This window comes from Centroberyx affinis, unplaced genomic scaffold (assembly GCF_046629955.1).
Source record: "Centroberyx affinis isolate AG114_WGS23_722 - 3 ecotype Tasmania unplaced genomic scaffold, CSIRO-AGI_Caff_v1 ptg006545l_1, whole genome shotgun sequence".
NCBI classification, from domain to species: domain Eukaryota; kingdom Metazoa; phylum Chordata; class Actinopteri; order Beryciformes; family Berycidae; genus Centroberyx; species Centroberyx affinis.
Window position 1 is genome coordinate 6,750 of NW_027283314.1, and position 23,251 is coordinate 30,000.

A 23,251-nucleotide genomic window follows, 5' to 3' on the forward strand; every position below is an offset into this window, starting at 1 on the left:
TTCTCTTCTCCTCATCTCTCCATCAGAGATGTGTGTCCTGCTCCTCTTCCTCCTCCTCACTTCCTGGTTGGTTGACAAATACCTGGGGAAAGATGACAAACTTAGTTGCTGTTGCCAGGCAGAATAAAGTTTCCGATTAAGAAACTAGATAGCAGATTGTTTACCAATATGTTCCCAAATAGTTCCAAACTTTTCCAAATCTCAAAGAGGACTCATTCATTAATTTATTCCTCCTTCCGTCTATTCATCTATCTTCCCATCCATCCATTCAATCAATCGTCCATTCATCCAATCACCTGCCAGCGACTGCTTTCCTCCCCGCCCCCTTCCCCGCCCCCCACAAGCCCATTGGTGCTCGGCTTCTTCTCCTGCATCTCAGGTTGGTTGTCATTGGTCACGTCCAGCGTGGGGTTGTCGTGGCAACCGTTCTCCACAAAGTGAAGTTCTTCAGCGCGGGACTGGGAGGTATAAGAGAGCAGGGGAGAATCACAGGAGTGTGTGTGTGCATGTGTGCATGCGTGCATGCTTGCATGTGTGTGTGTGTGTGTGTGTGTGTGTATCTGCATGTGTGTGTGTATGTGCTTGTCTTAATGTGCCCTGCTGGTTCGCACACACTCACATGTGTTGCTGACATGTCTATTTGTGTATAGCACAATTACAACACCATCTAGTGGGGATTTTTTGCTGGCACTCACCAGAGAACATTTTTTTTAGGGTCAAGTGTGTGTGTGTATGTGTGTGTGTGTATGTGTGTGTTGACCTACCATAGTCTTCGTTGCAGGCAGTCGTCTTTGCCAGCAGATGTATATGAGTCCAGATGTGATGATGACCATACAGACGGAGCCGATGATCACCAGAACCACAAACAGCTTGCCGTAGTCGCTGCGGGTCTGGCTGGGCCGAGGCTGGCAGCTACTGGCCGCACTGTAGTTCTGGATGCCCATCTGAGGGAGCACACACACACACATATACACATGCACACACATGCATACACACACACACAAATCACAAATTTGTCAGAGATCAAACATATACATATGTGTTTGCACTCATATATATTTCCATATATGAGTGCAAACACAAATATACTGTATTTATATGTTTGTGCAGATCTACAGGGTTAGGTAGGTTAATTTAACAATATATTAAATTATAGTTACTAATTACCTAATCAATCAGTAACATAATTCAAGGGATTAGCTAATGTATTCTGATTACTTTCACATTTGAGGTGTAAAGGTGCAGATGAAAAGTTTAACTTATTTCAGGTTTGCATATAAACATTTGTGTTTTCTGTGCCACGTTTTCTAAAGACATAGAACAGCTGCCACTGTTTAAATAGCTAGTTTCTCACTTTCACTTTGAAAGTATTCCCAGAAGAAATTTTTTTTTTTTTAGAAAAAACATAGGCTACATACATACAGTACATACAAATATATTTATGTATTTACAATATATATAAATCGATTACAAGTATTCTGTTACTACCCAACCCTGCATATACTGTATGTGCACAATCACATAAGGGTCATTTACACACCTTTGAATTGTGGAAGTAGAATATAAATTTGAACAATCATCTCTTGGTAATGATTTTGTTCAAACACAAATTTGGGAAAATGAAGCAGCCCTGCATACAACTAAAAATGTTTATTTTCGTTTTCATGTAATATTTCATAATGTGGGCGTTGTGAAGCCTGTCCAGACTGTAACTGTGGGCTACACAAATAAACCTGACTTGCGCGGGTGTCCCAGACTTCTTTCAGTTTTTATTTGAATGATTCCTGGCTTACGGTATCTACAGTATAGTGGGTGAGTTAAGATGTTGCATTAGCATTTAGAGCCAGTGTGTGTGAAGCCTGCTGTCCACCAGGCAGCTTTGTGAAGAGACTGGCACTCAGCAGATGCGTGGGGAAGTGCTGGTCGAGGCTCCTGCAGTTGCTATGCAACTAATGAAAAACACTTTGAAGCCTGGTATTCTTTTGCTAAAAGCTGAAATATTTTTAAGTTCTTGGGCTCGGTGCTCTGCATGCTAAAATCACGCTAAGCTCTCAGCGCTATCAGGAATATCAATCAATCAAATCAATCAAAACTTTATTTATACAGCCCATTTTGTAGCCTACATTTGAGCCTACAAAGTTTCTGTTGAAGTGGCTGTTCTTAATTCAAATGGGAGACTATTCCAAAGTCTAGGTCCATATACACAAAAAGCTGCTTCACCATTAATATTGATTCGCGTTCTTGGAATAGATTAGTGATTAGGGCTCTAGTAGAAATATGTTAATGCAGCATATCATTAATATAGTCAGGAACATGCAACAGTGAGTAAAAAAAATAAGAGAAAGAAGCTCAGAGCTGTAAATTTCTGGTTGGCACACAGCCTTAACTAAGCTTGAAATCTCTACTTTCATTGGTAGTGTAGATGTGAGTGAAGCCTGGTTATGCTAGCTGTGTCATAACGCCTCCAGCTGGAGCGCTACAGACAGAGTATAGGAGGTTAAACATCTTACTGAGCAGCGTACCTCAGTTAAACTTTTCCTGATCTCTCCCAGCATGCCCAGCACATCCTTGGCTTCTATCACTCCTGCAAGACACAAACATATGGAATAATGTAAACACAAATCTACATGCCAAAAGTGGGACTGTGTGTGTGTATTTGAAAGCATATGAATGTGTGTGTACTAAGCAGCTATCAAAGCACTGTTCAGTGTCAGAACGTGTGTTTCTTCACTTTTGTGCCGAAGCAAGATGAAGGAACAGTAGAGAAATCTCATTGCACAGTGGGTCAGTTGATATATTTGACATATTTCATTCATCCTACAAAAAGGTGCAGGGTCGGCCAAGCTGCCCCTTCAGCAGGCATTTACCCGAATTAAATTCTGTTGTCGGGTCACAAGTCGAAACGACGGGAGTGAAATCCACACTGTCTCTAAACAGCAGCAGAGGAAAGCTGGACTCACCAACGTTAGATCTTCTCCTCTTTGGTTTCCTTTGGTGTAAAGCACCACAGACCGGCCGGGCTGGTAAACATGAGCGAGCTGTGTGACGTTTACTGACCTCACTGCACAGGACTTGTGGGTTTCTGAGTTGTTTCTTGCTAACATTGGGGACATCTAATGTGCATCCATTGTTCCCTGAAAATGTTGGTTCAATGTTTTTAATATTCCTAGCCATGTAAACAATGAAGGCTTTTTAACTTTTGGAAAGAGACAGAGAGCCTTGGACTATATTTTTTGGGGCGATTTCCTTTTATTGGCCTTTCTATGCATATTCTGTTCTAATTTACTCTTTTTGTGAATCCACTTTCCCTCAACCTGCCTCGTCCCATTTCTACTTCAGGTAGTGATTTCCTACATTTCCCAAAATGCCTTTCAACAACCCCCAGAGAACGAGCCTGAACTTACTGTTGTTCTCAGTTAAAGGTCGGTGTATGGACATATAAATATTGCTAGCTCCCCAACTAGTTTGTGAACATTGTGCTGTGTCTACGATTGCAGCCACGTCCCTTACTATAAACACAACCTGTCTCTCTGCTGCATTGCATTCTGGTCTCTCTCCTGCTCCTGTGGGTGGAGAAATTGGTCTCTCTCCTCTTCTCCGATGGATTTCTCCCTGTATGATCGTTGAATGTCTCCTGGTGACAAAATGGCGGCTCTAGAAAGAAGCCCTCGCTCTTTGATTCTGAGGGACTGACAAATGTCCTAGAATAATTTGTTTCTGTCTGTGTGTGTGAGAGAGAGAAAGAGAGAGACAGACTGTGTGTGTGTGTGTGTGTGTGTGTGTGTGTGTGTGTGTGTGTGTGTGTGTGTACCATGTTCCGACACCACATTCATTAGCAGCTGGTGTTGCTGGTGTGTGGGCTTGCTAAGGTAGAGTTCCCATGATCCCTCAGGGCTGTTCATTCTTCTAGCGAACACCCGCTCCATGATCTCCAAGAACCGCACACCCTGGTCGGCCTGGAACTCCTCCTGTGACACACACACACACACACACACACACACACACACACACACACACACACACACACAGGTTACAGCCGATACCGACCTAACCCAAAACAAGATCCTCACTTTTGAACCTGAAAAGAGAAAAACAGTGTAGAAGAACTATTTAACGTCTGTTTGCATTCGAGGGAAAAAGAAGAGGACGGAAGGACAGAAGAAGAGGAGGCAGTAGATCTACAGATCTGACTACATCTTAGTTTCCGTGACAACCAAAAGGTCACTGTGGTGAAGGTGTGGGTTTGTGTTGCTGCCATGGCGACAGACGCCTCAGCTAAACTCCTTTCTCCTGCACTGCCTCATACACTCAAGGCACACACACTCACACACACACACACACACACACACACACACACACACACACACCTGTCGATAAAACTGTTTTGCTGCTGTGGCAGTGTGGCAGGAAGGTCTGGCTAAAGTGGGAATACCACAGAACTTGAAGGGATAGAACGGTCCTTCCACTATTTGCCATGGCTTGTACAGCATATAATAGTGATTATGGAATTTTAAGGGTTAGTTGCTATGGCGACAACGTGACAGTAAGGCCGTAAGGTGTGTCACACTCGCTTGAGAACTGTGCAGCTTTGAGTCTGTTAGCAAACTGTCAAAACTCAACTGAAAGCTAACGTTATTGTATAAAACGTTCCTAAAAATATCAGGAACTAATCTCTGATGCAATATTCACATAATCTACACAATATTCATCCAAATTGCTCGTTTTACATAAACTTCCTGCGGTTATTGCGTTCACTATTTGGGTTAATTGTACAGTTATCAGTTGTTCTGTGCTGTTATTGTTATGCATTGAATATAATATGAAATGTCCATAAAATGTGTCACTTTGTCAGGGGTCGTCTGTTTACTCAGCGATAGAATAGGAGTCCCTTAAGGAAAAAGGTTGGGAAGCACTGTTCTAGTCAACATTAGCATGTTAGCAATCCATGGCAGCAAGGAGACAGAGCAGCTGCTTTGGTTCTTGCTGCTCTCACCTCAGCGACTTGCCGTAAATCGGTTTAAGCTAGGCCAACAGTTCACAAAAAAAATGGCCGCCCCTCCAACCGTCCTGGAACGTTGATTCGAATGGGAATGACCGTCATAAGTTCTGTGGGGAATAAGCTGGCAGGAAAAAAACCCCGTCAGCTTCTGTGTTTCTTCAACCAATCAAATCCCATATCTGCATTGATCAACGTTGTGTTTGTGGATGTTGGGAAAGGACTGAGGGTCAAAGGCCGTTCACACTGTCAGCAACTTGATTGATGCGTCTATTCTGACCAACTGTAAGAGGCTCCAACTCCATCTGTGTAGCGGTCTGCAAAGTTTTGAACAGGCAAACCATGTATTTATGCTGCTCTGCCTGTCATAATGTTAACGTCGCTAGCTGGTAAGTGCTTATTAGGTAGAATTAATCAAAAAGAAACTGAAAAAAAAAAACTGCTTTCAGGCTTACCATCAACCCCAGTGATGGATAAAATCACATCAGCAGGGAAACAAAGAAGCACGGAAATCTGATTGGCTGTTGACAGCCGATGACTGCGAAAAGTTCAGCCTTGGCCAACTTCAGTCAGCTGACGACCTTGCTGACCGTCACACATCATAAAATGTGGTACACATCGACACACAGTGTGAACTGCAGTGTAGAGGCTAGAAGCTGCCAATCCTCTCAGCTAAGGTCTTGTTTGTTTACAGCAATTATATGAATTGTCTTAAATGAATGTGGTAATGATTCATTGATATCAAAATGTTACATATGCCTTTAAACTGAACATTGCATCTTTGTACTTACACAGCTCATGTTTTCGGTCATGTTCAGGATGACATAGCCCCGTCCGGCCAGCTCAGTCCAGTCTACACACACCACCTGGTTGGGAAAGATTTAGAGTTAGGAAACAACACTAATAGAGTCCAGTTTTGAGTCCTAAAACCCGGAAGTGAGTTGGCATTTTTGAGCCATGGGTTCCCTCAGCTGAAAAGTGATTACGATTTGAATGGGGTTTTGGTTAAAAGCCTGAAAATAAGGTCTGTGGTTTAGACAAGCTTAAGAAAGTTTTCACATTTCGTTCTGTGAGATAAAATAAACCATTAAACATCCCATTTGTGAAAGCAGTTGTAGCTTTCGTGAAGAAATTTAACTACAATGGGTTTGTCGCACAATAATATGTAATTACGCAGAATAGTGCGCCATAAAGCCTCTGAACTGTAGTACTCACACTCTTTTCAGTTTAGATTACTGATTTATAGTTTTTTCTAATTGTACTTTTTTTTTTTTTAATTGTAGGTTTTTTTTAATTTGCTAATATGCCTGAAGCTGAAGCTTTGAGTGCATGACGGAGGAATGATACTCTGCTGTAGATCCTTTTTTTTCCACAGGTTAGCCTAGCATTAGCTTTTTACTAATATGGATTACAATTATGCTTTAAAATTCATGAAAGCAGTGTTGATTTGTCAAAATTATCCCATATAACAAAATGTATGAATATCACAAGCCTGCGTTAAACACAGAGTTTATTTTCGGCATCAGTCCAAATCCACATTCGAAAAAACCCATTGAAGTTATAGTGGAGCTGCAGCCAATGAAACATGGAGGAGCTAACTTCCGGGTTGGCCTACAAAAAAAAAAAACCTCATTGCTGGACCGCTCTATGTGAACCTAAGACTAAGAAAATGTTAAACTATAAAAAACCTGAGACTTAGAAAGCTTATTTTCCCAACTGTTACCCTCTATGGAACATCCTGTCATGCGTTGTGTGTGTACTGTATGTAAACGTACCTGCTGTGCCTCCTGCATGCTGTTGAGGTTACTTCTGGTAGGATCTGGTAGGAAGAACTCCGTGACCCCGCCTCCCTTGACCTCTGACCTCTTGGTCTGCAGGGGCGTGGTCTTCTCCAGCCAATCCCAGGACACGTCCGTGAAGCCGACGGTCGGGGAGGGATCCGTGCCGAGAGGGACGATGTGCCTCGCTCCCGTTTCCTCTCTCTCCATCTCTCTCCACTCCTCTTCCTCTCTGTGATTCAGTAGAACCCCTTTGGTCGATCCAAAAAGAATTGAGTGAAAATGTATTAATTAAGCATATATTACCTCTATCAGATAAAGTTTTAGTCTATATAGGAGTGATTTAGCGTTAAAAAGAAACTACTGGGTAAACTTTAAGCTGTAAATAAAAGGCGAACAATCACAATTTTAAACAAAAACTATAATTTATCATTTGATTATTTTCTCAGAAAGACCATATTTTCATATGTACTGAAGCTGATTCTACTACTTTATGAATTAAGTTTGTTAAAAGAAACTATAGGGGGTAAAATCTTGTAATAAAAGGGAAACCCACTAAACCCCAATATTCAACACATTTCTCACAGTACTGCTCAAAAAGCAGCAGAGAGAAACAACAGTAAACACAGAAAAAAAATACAAAGATATAAAAGGAAACAGAAATCCACCTTCTAGCTCCTCCCCTCCCTCTTCTAGCCCCTCCTCTTCCTCCATACTGGGCTGCAGCGGCTCTCTGCTGGGAGCCATGCCCACTTCTGGTACAGTGGGATTCTGGGTAAATACACCCAGGTGTGTCAGTTCTGTTTCTTCCTCTTCCTCCCTCTCTGCCTCTTCATCCTCTGTCTCATCTGTAGCGAGAAGCGCAGGCAGAAGATACACTTGAGAAAAAAGATCTTTAAGTGCGGTTAAACTCATTACTGTCTGTGGAAATTAGTTCAGTATTTACTGACTTAGATATTCAATACATCTTTGGAAATAATTTGCATTGTAGTGTGAATATAATTAATCAGAAGTTATTAAGTGCAGAGCAGTGGGTATAGACATTTAGAATAAGACAAGAACCTACTTCCATATTAAATCAGACTATTCAAACACTATATTTCCTTTAATTTGGAAAGAAACCAAAGGTCTTTATGTGGCAACTGAGGTTGGCAGATTTCAGGGTATTTTAAGGTAATTTAGAAGATGTTGAAAGTTAATTTAATTTTATTTTATTTCATTGCACGATACTGTGACTTGACAAAACCTAGGTTAAAAAAAATGCAAGCAAAAAAATTCTAATCAAATCTCAAGTATTCTCTTCATGCATCAAGTCAAGTCTCAAGCGATTAAAATTGTGACTCAAGTCTGACTCGAGTCCAGGTCATGCGACTCGAGTCCCCACCTCCGTTGTACATGGAACCCAAAAGTGAGAAACAAACAAAAAGCATTGCACAGGAAACAAGAACCAACTGACTGAGTAAATAGTTTCTGCAGAAGTTGTACCTTTTGCGTAGTTTCCCAGCAGCCCAAAGTCTGTGCCTGTGTCCGTCTCAGGTGTGGCGGTTCCCACGGTGTCTCCAGCAGCAGCAGCAGCAGTAGTAGTAGTACTAGTAGTAGTAGTGGTAGCAGTAGTGGTAGTGATAGTAGTAGTGATGGAGGAGTGGACGACTCCGTAGCCGCTGGCCTGACCCTCCTCCTCCCCCTCCGCCTCCCACAGCTCCCGCTCTAAAGGAGCCACCTGTAAGGGAAACATCAAGTTAGAGCAATATTACTTGTCATAGAAGAAGAATAGTGATGGTGGTAGGAGTAGTGGTAGTAGTAGAGTAGTAGTACTTTTGGTGGTGGTAGTAGTAGTAGCAGTACTGGTGGTAGTAGTAGTAGTAGCAGTAGTACTGGTGGTGGTAATAGTAGTAGTAGTACTGGTGGTAGTAGTAGTAGTAGTAGTAGTGGTGGTAGTAGTAGTAGTAGTAGTTGTAGTAATAGTACTGGTGGTAGTAGTAGTAGTAGTAGTAGTGCTGGTGGTAGTAGTAGTAGTAGTAGTAGTGGTGGTAGTAGTAGTAGTAGTAGTAGTAGTAGTAGTAGTAGTAGTAGTAATAGTAGTAGTAGTATGGCTGCCTCAGTTTCATCCCACATGACCATACACTATGGTGTCCCCCAGGGATCAATTCTGGGTCCCATTCTATTCTCTATCTATATGCTCCCTCTTGGTTACATCATTTGTAAATACAATGTCCAGTTTCACTGTTACGCAGATGACACGCAGCTCTATATTCCAATCAGACCCGGTGACCAGACTAGCATAGCAACCCTCCACAAGTGTCTTGCTGAAATAAAAAAACTGGATGTCAGACAACTTTCTCCAATTAAATGATATAAAATCTGACGTCATTGTACTTGGTCTCCCATCAAACAGAACTCAAATCATAGCAAACCTGGGTGAACTATCAGCCTATGTTAAGTCCACAGCCAGAAATCTTGGTGTAGTTTTTGATCAGGACTTGTGTTTCGAGCCCCATGTAAAGAAAATTGTTCAGTCATGTTTTTATCATTTGAGAAATATAGCCACAGTTAAGTCTTTTATTTCAGCCACAGATCTGGAGAAACTCATCCATGCTTTTATTTCCTCCCGCCTTGACTACTGCAACTCCCTATATACCTGTCTCAGTCAGAAATCAATCCACTGCCTACAGTTAGTTCAAAATGCTGCAGCTCGGCTTATAACTCAATCCAAAAAATGTGACCATAAAACTCCTGTTTTAGCATCCTTGCACTGGCTGCCTGTTACTTTTAAGATTGATTTTCAAATTATGTTAAATAGCAACAGTGGTAATAATTAGAATGCTAGAAATAGTAATATACGTAATAGTAGTAGCAGTGATGGTGACAGATTAATAGTAAGAGTAAATATTAATAATTAAATTAAAAATTATTAACATGAATATTAAAAGACCCAGAGACTCATTTATGCCCACTGCTATTAAATGGCTTAATTTGTATATGATGTGATGTGTCCATTTACACGTATACAATACATGGCGAGGGAAAAACATTTATCTGCCCAACACAACTGTTGTAAAATGCATTCAATTCAATAAAAAAAAGTGAACAAAGCTAATAGTAGGGCAACTTGCCACTACTGGGAGCGTTACACCTAGATTCAATTTTGGACCATTTATATTGTTAATGATACAATATGTTATATTCTTTCTGATATGTATTTTTTGTTGCTGTGTCATCCTCCCTCTTTTCCCGGCTCATTATAGGGCCGACAGGACGCCACTAATCACATAAAGCAATTAAAAACCAATTAAAGTATTCAGTAAAGGGTTAGTAGGTAAGTCCTGGATTACACTGCGATCTAATTAACATTCAACACCAGCTAATGACTTGGAGATAACTGCAGACTCTTTAGCAGCAACCCCCTGCTTCACATCCAGTTTTTTTAAGTTTTTGAAGAATTGCTATTCCCATGTTTTTGTAAGTTGTTTTTTTTATATATATATTTTGTCCACAAGAGGTTGTTGAATACTACTATTTAACTATCTGTAATATGATACTCCCATACTATTGTGATTATTTATTTGAATATATATAATATATGATATGTTATTTTATGCCTAATGTGCCTCATTTTTTTGTATTTTATCTTTTTATTTTACCTCTTTTATTTCTGTCAAGCACTTTGTAACTATGCTTTGCGAAGTGCTATATCAATAAATAATAAAGTTACTATCACTACAACTACTACTACGACTGTTACTACTACTACTAATATTAATAATACATTAAATAAAAATTCGTATTCATATCAAGGCATCCATTCTAACCTCCGGGAACAGGGGGGTTCGGTGCTGCTGCAGCCCAGGATCATGCTCCTGAGCTGGGGAGGAGGAGAGGCTGGGCTGCCTGGAGCTGGAGGAGTGGAAGGACGCACTGTAGCCTGGACAACACAGAGACATGTCAGAAACACATGTTGTGTGTGTGTGTGTGTGTGTGTGTGTGTGTGTGTGTGTAGCTCTCATGTATGAACCTCTTGCAGCAGTTGTAGCTTGCTACTACCAAATTGGGGGCATTTTGGGTACATGAGTCTCAAGAGCTCCACCTGTAGAGAGCTCCACCAATTTTAACACTAGCGTTTAAAACCAAAGGTGTTTTGCGCTTTTACCAGCATTAGATTCGCATTAGTGTGTGTGTGTGTGTGTGTGTGTGTGTGTGTGTGTGTGTGTGTGTGTGTGTGTGTGTGTGTGTGTGTGAGTGAGTCTGTAGGAGCAGGTGGAAGGTAATGAGATTGGATTTTTAATGTGTGAATGCGTCTGTCCACCTGTCTTTCAAACTGTCAAACAAACCACTCTGCTCTAAACAGCAAGCAGAATATAATAAGACAGTTATAACAATAGTGATGACACGGCAATAAGGCCACGCCTATTCGACTTCTAGTAACAAAACAATAAATCAACATTTTATGTGGTTGTTTTTTCTGTTTTAATAATTTACAAGAAATGTATGTGTCACTGTCACAATGTCAAGTAGGAAGTGCTGACTTTGTAAAGTGTAAGTCACCAACCATCCTTCTGTAGCTTAAGTTTTTTCTTATTTAACCATGACCATTGTCTTTCCCTAACCTTAACCAAGTTGTTTTAGTTGCCTAAATGTAACGGTTAACCAACCTTTAGCTGAAAATGCCGTGTCCAATTTGTGTTCTTGTCACAGAATTCACGGTGGACTATTGTAGTTTTCACATAATTTGTGTCCACAGCAGGTAAATCTGCGTTTCACGACTTTTTATGAGATCATGGTAGAAAGACAGGAGACACAAGACGATCACTGCTACTAACCAATCAGAGCATCCAGGTCTGGCGTTGTGTGGTTGACCTCCAAGTCGTCCCGGAGAGGAACACCTGGGTCGTCTGCTCCTCCGCCCCTCTCTCCTTCCTCTCCTCCCTCGCCTTCCCCTCTTCTCTCCCTCTCCTCCCCTCTGTCTTTCTCCCACTCGTCCTCTCCTCTCTCCTCCCCCCCTCTCCTCTCTCTCTCCTCCCCCTCCTCTCCTCTGTCTCGGTCCTCTGCGTCCGCGCCGTAGAAGCCGGAGGCCTCCAGGGAGGCGTCGGCCGCCCCCGGCCCCCCGCCGAGCTCCGTCTCTGGGTCGGAAAAGGCCGGCTGTCCCTGGTAGAACTCTGCATCCTGGGGAGGCGTCAGATGGACCATACGCTGAAAATAGATAGATAGATAGATAGATAGATCCTTAATTAATTAATTCACTGACCCATTTGTTCATTCATCCAGATTTATTTGTTTATTAAGAATGTGGTTAGGTTGCATTTCTTGCATGAAAGGGGAAATAAATTAGATTTTGTTCGATACCAAAGACTCAGTGATTTGGCCAGGTGCTGTGAGTTCTGGCTTTAAAAAAAAACTTTGTTCTCAAGTCTAAAAAGCAAATGATAAATAGTTTTATAATTCCAGTATTTAGCATGGAGATATATCACCTCTTCACTAAACATTTAGTGGATCACTGCTCTAATTAGCTTGTTTACTCCTCTCTATTGTGAAAATGTGACTTTATTGTTTATGTTAGGCCACCATCACTTTGATAAAGTTCATAGATTACTTAATGTCCCTTTAAAGTCACAACGAAATGGCATTTGTAGGGCATCGTGCTTCTTTAATGTGATGTATTTCCTGTTGAAACAGGATGTTGGGGCGGGACATAACGTAAGCAAGGGTCATTCAAAACCCCAACCAATGGGAGATCAGTTAGGGAGAGAAATGTAGATTTATTTGATGGGAGGGGCAAAGAAAAATCTGTGATGGTTTCATTGGTTGGAATTTTTGTTTACGTCTCCTGGTACATGATGAGGTCATCACTAAAGATTTTCTGTTTTCCAGGAAGTAAAAGTAATAAGATTTTGATATTAAGACTACAAGAAAATAAAAAAATAAAAAAATTTGGTGTATTTATTTTTAAATAGGTGTATAGTATGATAAGGGAAATTAGCTAACAAGGTGAAAATGTTATTTTTAATTACTTTGTGACTTGAAGAAAGACTACACATTAAGAATGGTGACCCCAGTCATTTGAAGCCCGTCACCTTAACCTCCGCTCACCTCCATGTCTTCCTCTACATCCAGGTTCTTGTCCACGGCGGAGCGGGGCCTGGCTACTTCCTGGCTGTCAGAGGACTGCGGAGGATTTGACTGAGAGGAGTTTGCCGATTCCACTTTGGTCTGGGAACGAGATGTTTCGTGTATCTGGGGCCGGCCGATGTCGTGGACCAAATGAGGCTGGGCTCGGACTAATTCTTGGACCAAGTGGCGTTCGGGCCTGACTAATTCCCGGATCAGATGTGTCTGGGCCGGGCCTTCGTCCTGGACCAGACGGGCCACTGGAGGGCTGAAGGGTGAGACTCTGAAAGCATCACAGCTGGCCAGAAGAGCTGGAGAGAGAGAGAGAGAGAGAGAGAGAGAGAGAGAGAGAGAGAGATAGAGAGAGACTTTTAAGATGACACTGCTACTTGCCACTATACTGTATATTGTTATTTAAAAAAAAAAAACAATCATAGTGGTCGAATTCTTCATGATAAGATGAAACTTTATTGATCCCCGTGGGCAAATTAGATTGTTACAGAGGCTAGGTAATAGGATTCAGCAGGGCGAAAGAAAATAGAGTAAAAGCAGAAAAGCACAAGCAGAATATAAATAGGCAATAAATGTGGTAGACATGATAAGAATGGCAAAAAAGAGCAATAGAATTGAATATAAACAATAGTGGGATTATACGCTACTATTTCAACACACAGGTAGACTGCAGAGTGGGAGGTGTGGGAGAGAGAACTATTAGTTATCACTATTAGTGCTGAAGCTACTAATCGATTAATTGTCTTGTTTATCGACAATTAATTGATTATATTGTTGATTGATTTTAGTCATTCATCAAGTAAAAATACCAACCATTTGCTGGTTACAGCTTCACAAAAGATTTGCTGCTTTTTCTCCATTTCATATAATTATAAAATGAATACTTTGGGTTTTTTCGGCTGTAATAAAGTAAGAAATTTTAAGAATCACTTTGGGTTCTGATAACTTGTGATGGGCATTTGCCATTATTTGTGACATTTTCTAGACTAAATGATTAATAAAAACAAATAATAGATTAATTGACAATGAAAATAATTGTTAGTTGCAGCCCTAGGTACTATCAGCCTCAACTGCATACTTACATATGGATTAATAAATATGAAATAAGTGCAGTATATATAAATATAGGTAAATATTTAGATACATGCTCAACCTCATTCACCCATTCATTCATTCATTTATTCATTCATTCATTCAACCTCATTCATTCACTCAGTTGTTTGTTTATTCTTTTGCTTTAGTAATTGTGCTAAAACTGTTTTTCTGGAATCAGTTGTTTCCAGAAGTAATTTTGCCTGTTTGCCATTATCAAAGGGAAATCAGGAAAGCAGCATGATGGTGAACACGCTCTCTGACAGCAGGCTGATTGTCTCATTTAGTTTCACTCAGTTTTGTTTCGCTTTGTTTTGTTTCATTCAGTATACAAATGATGTGAGACAATCTGAGAGACTGGAGAAATTCAATTTGTGCCGGTGAGAGAAAACAAACCCGGAGCGGCTCATAAAGATGGACAGATGAAAAACTGAAAAATATCGAGATGACAAACAGACAGGCGAATCTCTTTAACTCATGACTCGCCTGTTTTTTTTTTTTACCCACGATCCTTTAAAGAACAGAGGAGCAGAGATAAGAGCACTTTGTCTGCATCAGACATTTAACTGATTTAATTTAAACCCCTGACATCACAGCGCTCTTATCTCCTCTGCTGCCCTTGGAAAGTCAGTTACAAGCCTTTTAGTTTGTGTTTAAGTTTGCCTTGTGATCCCAGTCACTCAGTCTCTCACTCACTCATTCATTCATTCATTCATTCATTCATTCATTCATATCTTAATTTGCGAATTCATTCATTTAATGTTCATTCTGCTTTTGTGTCTTAATCAGGCGATGTTTCAGTCGGCAAACCTTTATGAGGAGAAACTGTAGAATAACTGTAACTTTGTTCCTTCATTCATTCATTCATTTGCTAATTAATTCATCAATTTCATTCATTCATTCATTTAATCCATTTATTCAATTGCTAATTCATTCATTTAATGTTCATTCTGCTTTTGTGTCTTAATCAGTTGACATTTCGGTTGGCTGACCTTTATGAGGAGAAACTGTTACTTTGTTCCTTCATTCATTCATTAATTTGCTAATTCATTCATTTAATTCATTCATTTATCTGCTGATTCATTCATTAATTTAATTCATAAATTCTTTTGCTAATTCATTCATTTATTTAATTCACTTATTTGCTAATTCATTCATCCATTCATTGATTTGTCCATGGGTTCATTCACTCATTCATTTGTTTCTGCTGCTTAGTAAAGACCAGCCGCTTCTCTTTTCATCCAGACATTCATTAATTCCTGCTATTCAGTACACAGCAGAAGTAGAAGACCTGTCGTCTATTTATTCAGTCTTTCATTTCGTTATTCATTCATTTATCCATCCATTCATGCATTCAGTTTCATTCATCCATACATTTGTCCAGTCATTCATTCATGAATCTATTTATCATGACTACTTTGCACAGAGCAATCACTAAGATTCTGTCCCATTCATTCACTCACTCATTCATTCATCCATCCATCTATCCATTATTCATTCATTCACTCACCCATCCATTCATTCATTCATCTATTCATTCATTCATCACTAATCCAGAGCCCCTACTACTGTCTGCCTCATGTATCCCACTGCCTCATGTATCCCACAGTCCTCTCTGTCTGCCTCATGTATCCCACAGTCCTCTCTGTCTGCCTCATGTATCCCACAGTCCTCTCTGTCTGGGACCCAGATGGCTGTCTGACCTGACAGTCTGTCTGAACAGATTACAGTATCATAGCCAACACGCCTCGAACACGTCTAGAGCACGCTAAGCTGTGCGACCCCACACCGCAAAACCACATGCTCCAAAGTGACACAAATCCATAGACTCACTTCCTGCTGTCTGAAGGATTTCCAAAAATAAGACCCGGAAAAAAGTGTGCCGCTGACTCAGCATGTTGCCGGTGTTTCTGCTACCATCAAGGTGGAGAGAGTTACAGAGTCTAAAGGCCCATTCACATCTACCGCAAGATCTATAATTAAGCAGTATCACAGCTGTGATTCGGTCATACATAATTACAGCCGTGCCTATATGTACAGTATAACAGCACGACCTCGAGTGTGATATTGCTTTCATACAGCAGTTCTATAAACAAAGCTATTCATCAAGTCATGGTAATTTGAGAGTCTTCTTTTTTTTTTTGTTAGCCAAGCAACACAGAAACTGTATTAAGAACATCTGTAAAGCAAAGTGATACATAAAGTAAAATGTTCCGGTGCCGTTACACTGATGGAATGCCTCCTGTCCAATCAAATTACTCGACCGGACCTAACTGTTGTATAAAGATAACTATAACTATAAAAATCATTCTACGTAAATAGAATGCCTGTGTCTGTGTTATCGTTGCACTACAATAACTATAAAAACTAGGGCTGCAACTAACAATTATTCTCATTGTTGATTAATCTGTTGATTATTTTCTCAATTAATCGATTAGTTGTTTGGTCTATAAAATGTCAGAAAATGGTGAAAAATGTGGATCAGTGTTTCCCAAAGCCCAAGATGACGTCCTCAAATGTCTTGTTTTGTCCACAACCCAAAGATATTCAGTTTACTGTCATAGAGGAGTAAAGAAACCAGAAAATATTCACATTTAAGATGCTGGACCTGTCATCCTGCAGGTCAGACAGTCAAAACAAATCTGACTCCAGTTCCTGTAACTATAACTAAGCATGATGGAGTTAGTTAAGAACACATGAAGAAATAGCTGAATATGAGCATCAGTCCAGACTTCATTTTGTTCTGCTAGGCTTGCTGGCTATCAAATGTCAACATCCGTCTCCTTCTACCCATAAACCCTTGTGTTTGGGAGTCGTTTCCTGTAGTCGGTTCACATTACGTTCTCACTCCTAATGAGGTGTGAGGTTTTTTGATGCCACCCAACTTTGAATGTCATTGTCCTCACCTGCCAAACAAACCAAACTCAAGGAGTAAGGATCCACTGCCTCAAATGCACTGAGTTGAAACGGATCACACTTGATTATATAATGTGCCAACATAAACTATCACTACAACTGTGATTCACCAATGAAATGCCATCCAAAAACAGGGAACACACTGGATATATTTTGCACAACTAACACAAAAAAGCATCTGCAACACGATGCAGAAATGACGGACGCTCTCATCTAAAATGCATGAACTTCCACCAGAGAGCGAACGTTGACTCTCAATGACTCTCAAGCCAAATGAACAGGTGCAAAACAATATGTGAGAGTACGCATACAGGAAATCGTATAAATCTGCATTGATTATTTTTTTAGTAAAATGCACCTTTAAAAAGCAGCTCTTTAAAAACCAGTGGCCTATAAAGTGTCCTGCTTGTCCTACTGTTCTCTCTGGATGACTGGTCAAACAAGCCGTAAAGAGGAGAGAGAGGGGGTGAGAAGAGAGAGAGAGAGAGAGAGAGAGAGAGAGAGAGAGAGACAGAGAGAGGAAGTGAAGGATGGAAGTGAAGGATGGAGGGATGGAGGAGAGGAGAGACAGAAAAGTGGTCTGTCACCCGGTGGAGAAGTGCTGTGGTTGTTTTTTTTTTTTTATTCCTTCCTCTCTCCTTCCCAAATCTCCCAGTCAGCACTGCACAGACATAACAGCACCCGAATATACTAGGGTGTGTGTGTGTGTGTGTGTGTGTGTGTGTAAGTGTTGACCAAAACTTCCTCACAGGTAAGAAAACATGTTTATTTTAAGGTTAAAGTTTACAATTACAATTAGCAGTTAGAGTCAAATACAGTAGCACCAGTCCCAGTATGTGAGTGTGTGGAAAATAATAACACACACACTGCCTCCGTTTGAAGCTCAGTAATCTTAAATTTTTTGTCTTGGGGGGGTGGGGGGGGGGGACGTCTGTGTTTGCAGTGTCTGTTAAACTCCTCAGAGAGTCTGAATGTGCGATGTGTGCGCTGATGTAGCTGATCAGAGAAGTCCTGCTTTTCACTGCCTGCTGCTACGTTATTGCACCGTCCCCAAGAGGAATATTTTGGAAAATCCCGCAGTATGGCTGATGCAGTGGAAGTGCAATGCTCAACCCACTGAGCTGCACAGGCACCGGACCCCCTGATCCTGCTCTTCCTGTTATCCTCCATATGGAGATTTACAAGCTCAGGGTCAATTCATGAATGAACTCAATTAACTGAAATTCTGTGAAATTCAATGGGTTTTGTTTTGTTTTTTCTTACCACATATCTGAGATTACACATAGTAATCATAGTATACTGAATATTATAAAATGTTAAAGGGACCTTTCAGGTGGCATTTGATGCATAATCATAATACACTCATTATGATTGAATGTATTTGATTTGTTGAACTGTCTTTTATTTGATTCATAATGTTTGATTCATAATGTTTAGCGAGTCGAGACAAACTCTCTTAGAAGTGGAATTTCATGGAATTCAGTTCTGTCTCCTGTCATTCCAATTCACATTCCCAATCAATTGTCTTCACTACATTCACCTGTTGAGATGACCTAGTAGGGATATACAGTATCTACCCTGACCTTGTTATGTTTTCATATGGTCTGATGAAGGCCTTATAGGCCGAAACACGTCAGCAGTTTTGTGTGCCAATAAATTCAAGTGAAAAGTGTGTACTCTGTCATACTACGTTTATTTTTTGAAGGTGCTACTTTTTTCTCTATAGTTTAATGATTTTGGTTAAGCACTCCAATCAAGTCTTTTTGGTTGATGCGCACTTCTACCTCCACTCTCAATTCACATTCTGTTTCCTTGCAGCTGGGTGACATTCACATTCCAGCTGAAACTGCAGGACCTGAACTGGAGCTTACCATGTATTGTGAATTCAGTTCATGAATGGCCCCAAACCCTGGTGATTTATTTAAAAAAAAAAAAAAACGGGGGATGGTGGAGATATATTGTTTTTCTCTAAAATGCGTGGCAGGTTGGTGTTGAGGTGAGCGCCGTTCACCTCTGTGCTCTAAAACACATTACTTCCAACAGCTTGTGCCGCACATGAACAAATTTTTCACCTTTGTGCCTTTTCCGCCTAAAGTTCAACGTTGCGGAAAACTTTTGTGCCGCATGTTGTGATGACGCCCTCGCTTATCCAGTAGAAACGATAAGGCAAGTAGCCGGCCACGAAGGGAAAGAAAATGGACACTTAGCGATCTATGACCATGGGATGTTATATTTTCAGTTGCTTAGTCATATTCTACATCTAGCAAGTCGACGAGCTACAAATGGCTCTTCTCCCGCTTCTTGAAAACTTCAATCCCCCGACTTCCCCAAACATCTAGTCCAGACAGGGAAACTGGAAAAACAACTTCCACTGGCCTTCTGTGAACTGAGAATAATCTTAAATCCTTCAACCTTCAGGCTTTAAAATGAAGGATACACATTAATAATTTGTGTTAACATGGGGTTCCCACCCCCTTTCATCCCCCACAAGATCATCCAGGACCATAAGTCTGAGCAGAAGACAGCTTAGCTACATAAATCTCACAGAGATAACAGGCTGCAGCGCTGTCAGGCTGATGATGGAGGATGCCTCCACTACAAACCAACCAGGCTTGCAGTTTTTTAATGCCTGCTAGCATGGCACTGATGAAAGAAAGTTTAGCTCTCCTTGAAGTCAGTCTAAGAGTTTTATTTAATCTAGCCTTAATGGCCTCAGCAGGTCAAAAAATTAACTTCTAATCTATTCATTCCCCATTTGGTCTGTTGTTGCCCCCTGTGTTCAGTGCAAAGTATTTTTTTACGGGCCATAAAAAAGCTCCTCCCCTCTAGCTGGAGCTCCTCCCCTCTAGCTGGAGCCCCTCCCCTCTAGCTGGAGCTCCTCCCCTCTAGCTGGAGCTCCTCCCCTCTAGCTGGAGCTCCTCCCCTCTAGCTGGAGCCCCTCCCCTCTAGTTGGTGCTCCTCCCCTCTAGCTGGAGCTCCTCCCACCCCTTATAACCATAGTGTAAAATACGTAAGACCAAAAAACCCCAGTACGCCTCCTGCACTGTCTTTGATTAAACAAGCTCAAAAACAAAAGTAAACAAATATTAAAAGAAGAAGGAAGATGAGATAGACCAAAGGAATTAAAACTGATGTTGAGTTGTCCAATTTTCTCCTAGACAGGTGAACAAAATGTAGGTTTTCTAATGTTTGTTATTTGGACTTCTGCTATGTGGGAAACTAGTCTAACCCTGCTAACTAGATCTAATATCTCATTTCCATTTCATTTCCATTACTCAGAAACAGAGCAGGCCACTACCAATGTTATGAGCTGTTTGTCTTTTCTCCTAACTGTGGCTTATTTGCTGAGAAATTATGAATCAAGAACTGAGATTTGGTGTAGTTTCATTTTGTCATTGTATTCCTTTCTGTAACTACATGTACAGACAGCAGTAACACTCTATTTCTGATGATCGTCTGGTCTTTTGGCTCATGCTCATCAATAACTGGTCTAAATTGTCTGTTTTGATGTGCAATAACAACATTATTAGCCTTGATGGAAATAATGTGTAGCTCACATCAAGCCCTGGAGTGAAACCCAGCATGTTTCTATAGAAGACATGCCATAAAATACTTCTGACTGACTTGTGTATCAGTGTGGAACTGTTTGAGTGAAGGTGGGGTGGTGGGGTGGTGGGGGGGTGGGGGGTATGCAGCGCTGTTTAGACAGCAGGGTGATGGCAGGTTTTGTCTTGGTTTTGATTTAGATTAGGGTGTTATTGCACATAAATCTTACATAGCATGCTTTTAAACTGTAATCCATGAGATTCTTGTTGTTGTTTTATATTTTATTTTGGCAACATCTACTGCTCAGCCTCTTTGCTGTGTCGTTTCTGCACTGCATTTCCCAGAGGTCACCTGTCAATCAAACGGTGTGGGCGGAGCTTGGATTTCCTGTTGCAGCAGTTTGAGTTTTCTTTGTCTGTTCAGCCATGGTGGCTATCGCTGCTCATGCTAACTACCCAGTTCTTCTTCTTCTGTTTATTCCAAACAAACCAGAAATGTAAAACACATCACTTTCCTGTGAGGAAAAGTGATACAGTAGTGAATCACTATTGTGTTATATCAATCAGTGATGCAGAGAAGCAAAACGAATATATTGATTTATGTTAATGTTGTGGATTATTACTTAAAGAAACTGTCAGTGGAGACTTTTGAGTCTTTAGATGTGTAGATATTGCAGTGTATCTACCTTAACGTAGTAAAATTGTCAATTTTTTGTGGCATTACATGTGATTCTGTGATGTGCCATTTGTTTTGGACTGTGTCCTTTCTTATTTGACAGCATGTATGACGTAAAAAGAGATTGAGAACAGATGAGTAATTTGTTCCTCCTCATCACCACCATCATCATCATCAGTATCTCTCCCATCCTGCTCACCCTAGTTTCAGTTGCAGTGGCGAATTCATCACTACTGTGACCTTGAAAATTTTGGCTACGAAGGCAACTTTGCAGCTTAATTAGTTCAAGAAATCTTACTGTGTCCGTCCACCCGGAGGGAGCGAGCCCGGCGCTCAGAACAGCTGAGTTCGCCTTATCAGTCAGCTCAGCTGAACACAGATAAGCTCCGTGGCGAGTTCAAAGAGGCAGCCGGGTGCTGTGGTGGGACATGAGCAGGCGATGGAGGGGAGATGCCCTTCCAAATTCATAAAAATCACACTGAAACTTTGACTCCAGATGCAGACAAATATCCCAGGAAACAAGGATGAAAAATAACGAGCGAGAGGAAACTGTTCGAGAAGATTTGAACTTCAATAAACAGAAATCCTGTAATGTGACGTCAGTAAACTGTTTACCAACCAGCCGGTCTGTGATGCTTCACACCAAAGGAAACCAAAGAGACGAGAGAGGAGAAGATCTAACGCTGGTGAGTCTTTCTCTGCTGCTGTTCAGGAGACAGTTTTGGATTTCACTCTGACGTTTGGATTCGGTTGATGGAGAAGTGTCCATATTGACACCAGGGGTGCGTTCAATAGCCCCAACAGGACTGTTAAAAAGAAACGGCAGTGTGTTGAATGTCCTGTTGCAATGCGTTTGTTACAGGTTGTTATTGGCGGAGACGGCGATTCGGTGCGTTCACCTCGAAGAATTCTTCTTCTTCAAAGTTATTTTTATTGAATTTTTCCATCAAATCACAATTACAGTTACAATGATCAGGTAAAAGGTGTAAGGTCATCCCAAACCTCTCATTATTCCACCCACCCTTATACTACATCTACCCCCACCCCCCCTATCTATCTTCCCTTTCCCTCCACCCCTCCTCCCTCTCTCCCATCCTCCCTCCCTCCTCGAAGAAGTCAATTACACATCCGCATGACAGGCGTTTGTACGTAGCCAATAAAAATGCAGAATCACCGCGAATCAAACCATCAAACCCTAGGATCAAACGCACCTCGACACCGCTGGGAGCAAGCGTTTTGCACCGTAGCAAAAATGGTGCAAGGTTTGAACGTGGCCCGGAATTTAATTTGGGCAAAAAAGGGAGAATCTACTGTTTCTCAATTAGAGGGGATGAGACGCTCTTCTACAGTGTATTTTTACATACAAATCTTGCCTAGTGCAGCTTTAACTTCACTTTTACTTCAGCTGAGTTTAGGATAGTGAGCTTCTTTTTTTTTTATAGCAATGGCTCTTCTGATCAGAGGTTTCACTCTTTCCCCTGTTTTCTCTCCACCTACAGAATGAACAGTTCCAACAATAAGAATCTTCTCAAATACAACGTTCCTTACAGAAAAATCTTATCCAACGGATAAGATGTGCATCTATTTGGAGGTGCATTGATATGAAAATGTCTGGGATGAGTCTCATTAATGTGAGTTTGTCTCCTTAAACAAGGGTTTTGATTGAACTGGCATAAACGCTGAAGAACGCCCCCCCCACCACCCTAAAGATTCAGTTCACATGGTCAATAAAAGCCGACAGACAAGTAGATTTTCCTTTGCAGCTTTACCCCCAGTCTCGAGCTTTCAGTGTGTGTGTGTGTGTGTGTGTGTGTGTGTGTGTGTGTAGGGGTGGGGTCGCCCCGAAAGCCCCCTCTCTCCGTGCTTTAACACCCCTCGGATCAGCTTATACTCAGCCTGCTACCCTCCCCCAAATCCCCAACACCCAGACAGAGAGAGAGAGAGAGAAATACAGTATATGACAATGGAGGCCTAAAAACAGCATTGTCATTGGATAAATTGTTTTAATGATTATTTAGTAATGGAATGTTCTGTTAGTCATTTTGAGAAGTAGTTTCTGATTTCACTTGTGTTGTTAATACTGTCATTATCATTTTAATTTGTGTTTGCGTATGTTGCTTTGGCAATAAGCGCC

The 23,251-nt window shown here is 41.0% G+C and overlaps 1 protein-coding gene across 1 annotated transcript in view; it reads right to left on the minus strand.

The window, feature by feature from the left end:
- Positions 1-22: 22 nt before the first annotated feature.
- The window catches only part of podxl2 (podocalyxin-like 2), a 26,501-nt gene continuing 3,272 nt past the window's right edge, over positions 23-23,251 (minus strand). Inside the window, exons 2-13 of the mRNA XM_071512806.1 lie at positions 12,859-13,157; positions 11,592-11,961; positions 10,584-10,696; positions 8,260-8,494; positions 7,443-7,613; positions 6,772-7,004; positions 5,788-5,862; positions 3,812-3,968; positions 2,523-2,584; positions 765-944; positions 297-458; positions 23-82 (exon numbers count right to left, since the gene is read on the minus strand). Coding sequence (XP_071368907.1) covers positions 23-82; positions 297-458; positions 765-944; positions 2,523-2,584; positions 3,812-3,968; positions 5,788-5,862; positions 6,772-7,004; positions 7,443-7,613; positions 8,260-8,494; positions 10,584-10,696; positions 11,592-11,961; positions 12,859-13,157 — 2,117 coding nt within the window. The remainder of the gene's footprint in view (positions 83-296; positions 459-764; positions 945-2,522; positions 2,585-3,811; positions 3,969-5,787; positions 5,863-6,771; positions 7,005-7,442; positions 7,614-8,259; positions 8,495-10,583; positions 10,697-11,591; positions 11,962-12,858; positions 13,158-23,251) is intronic.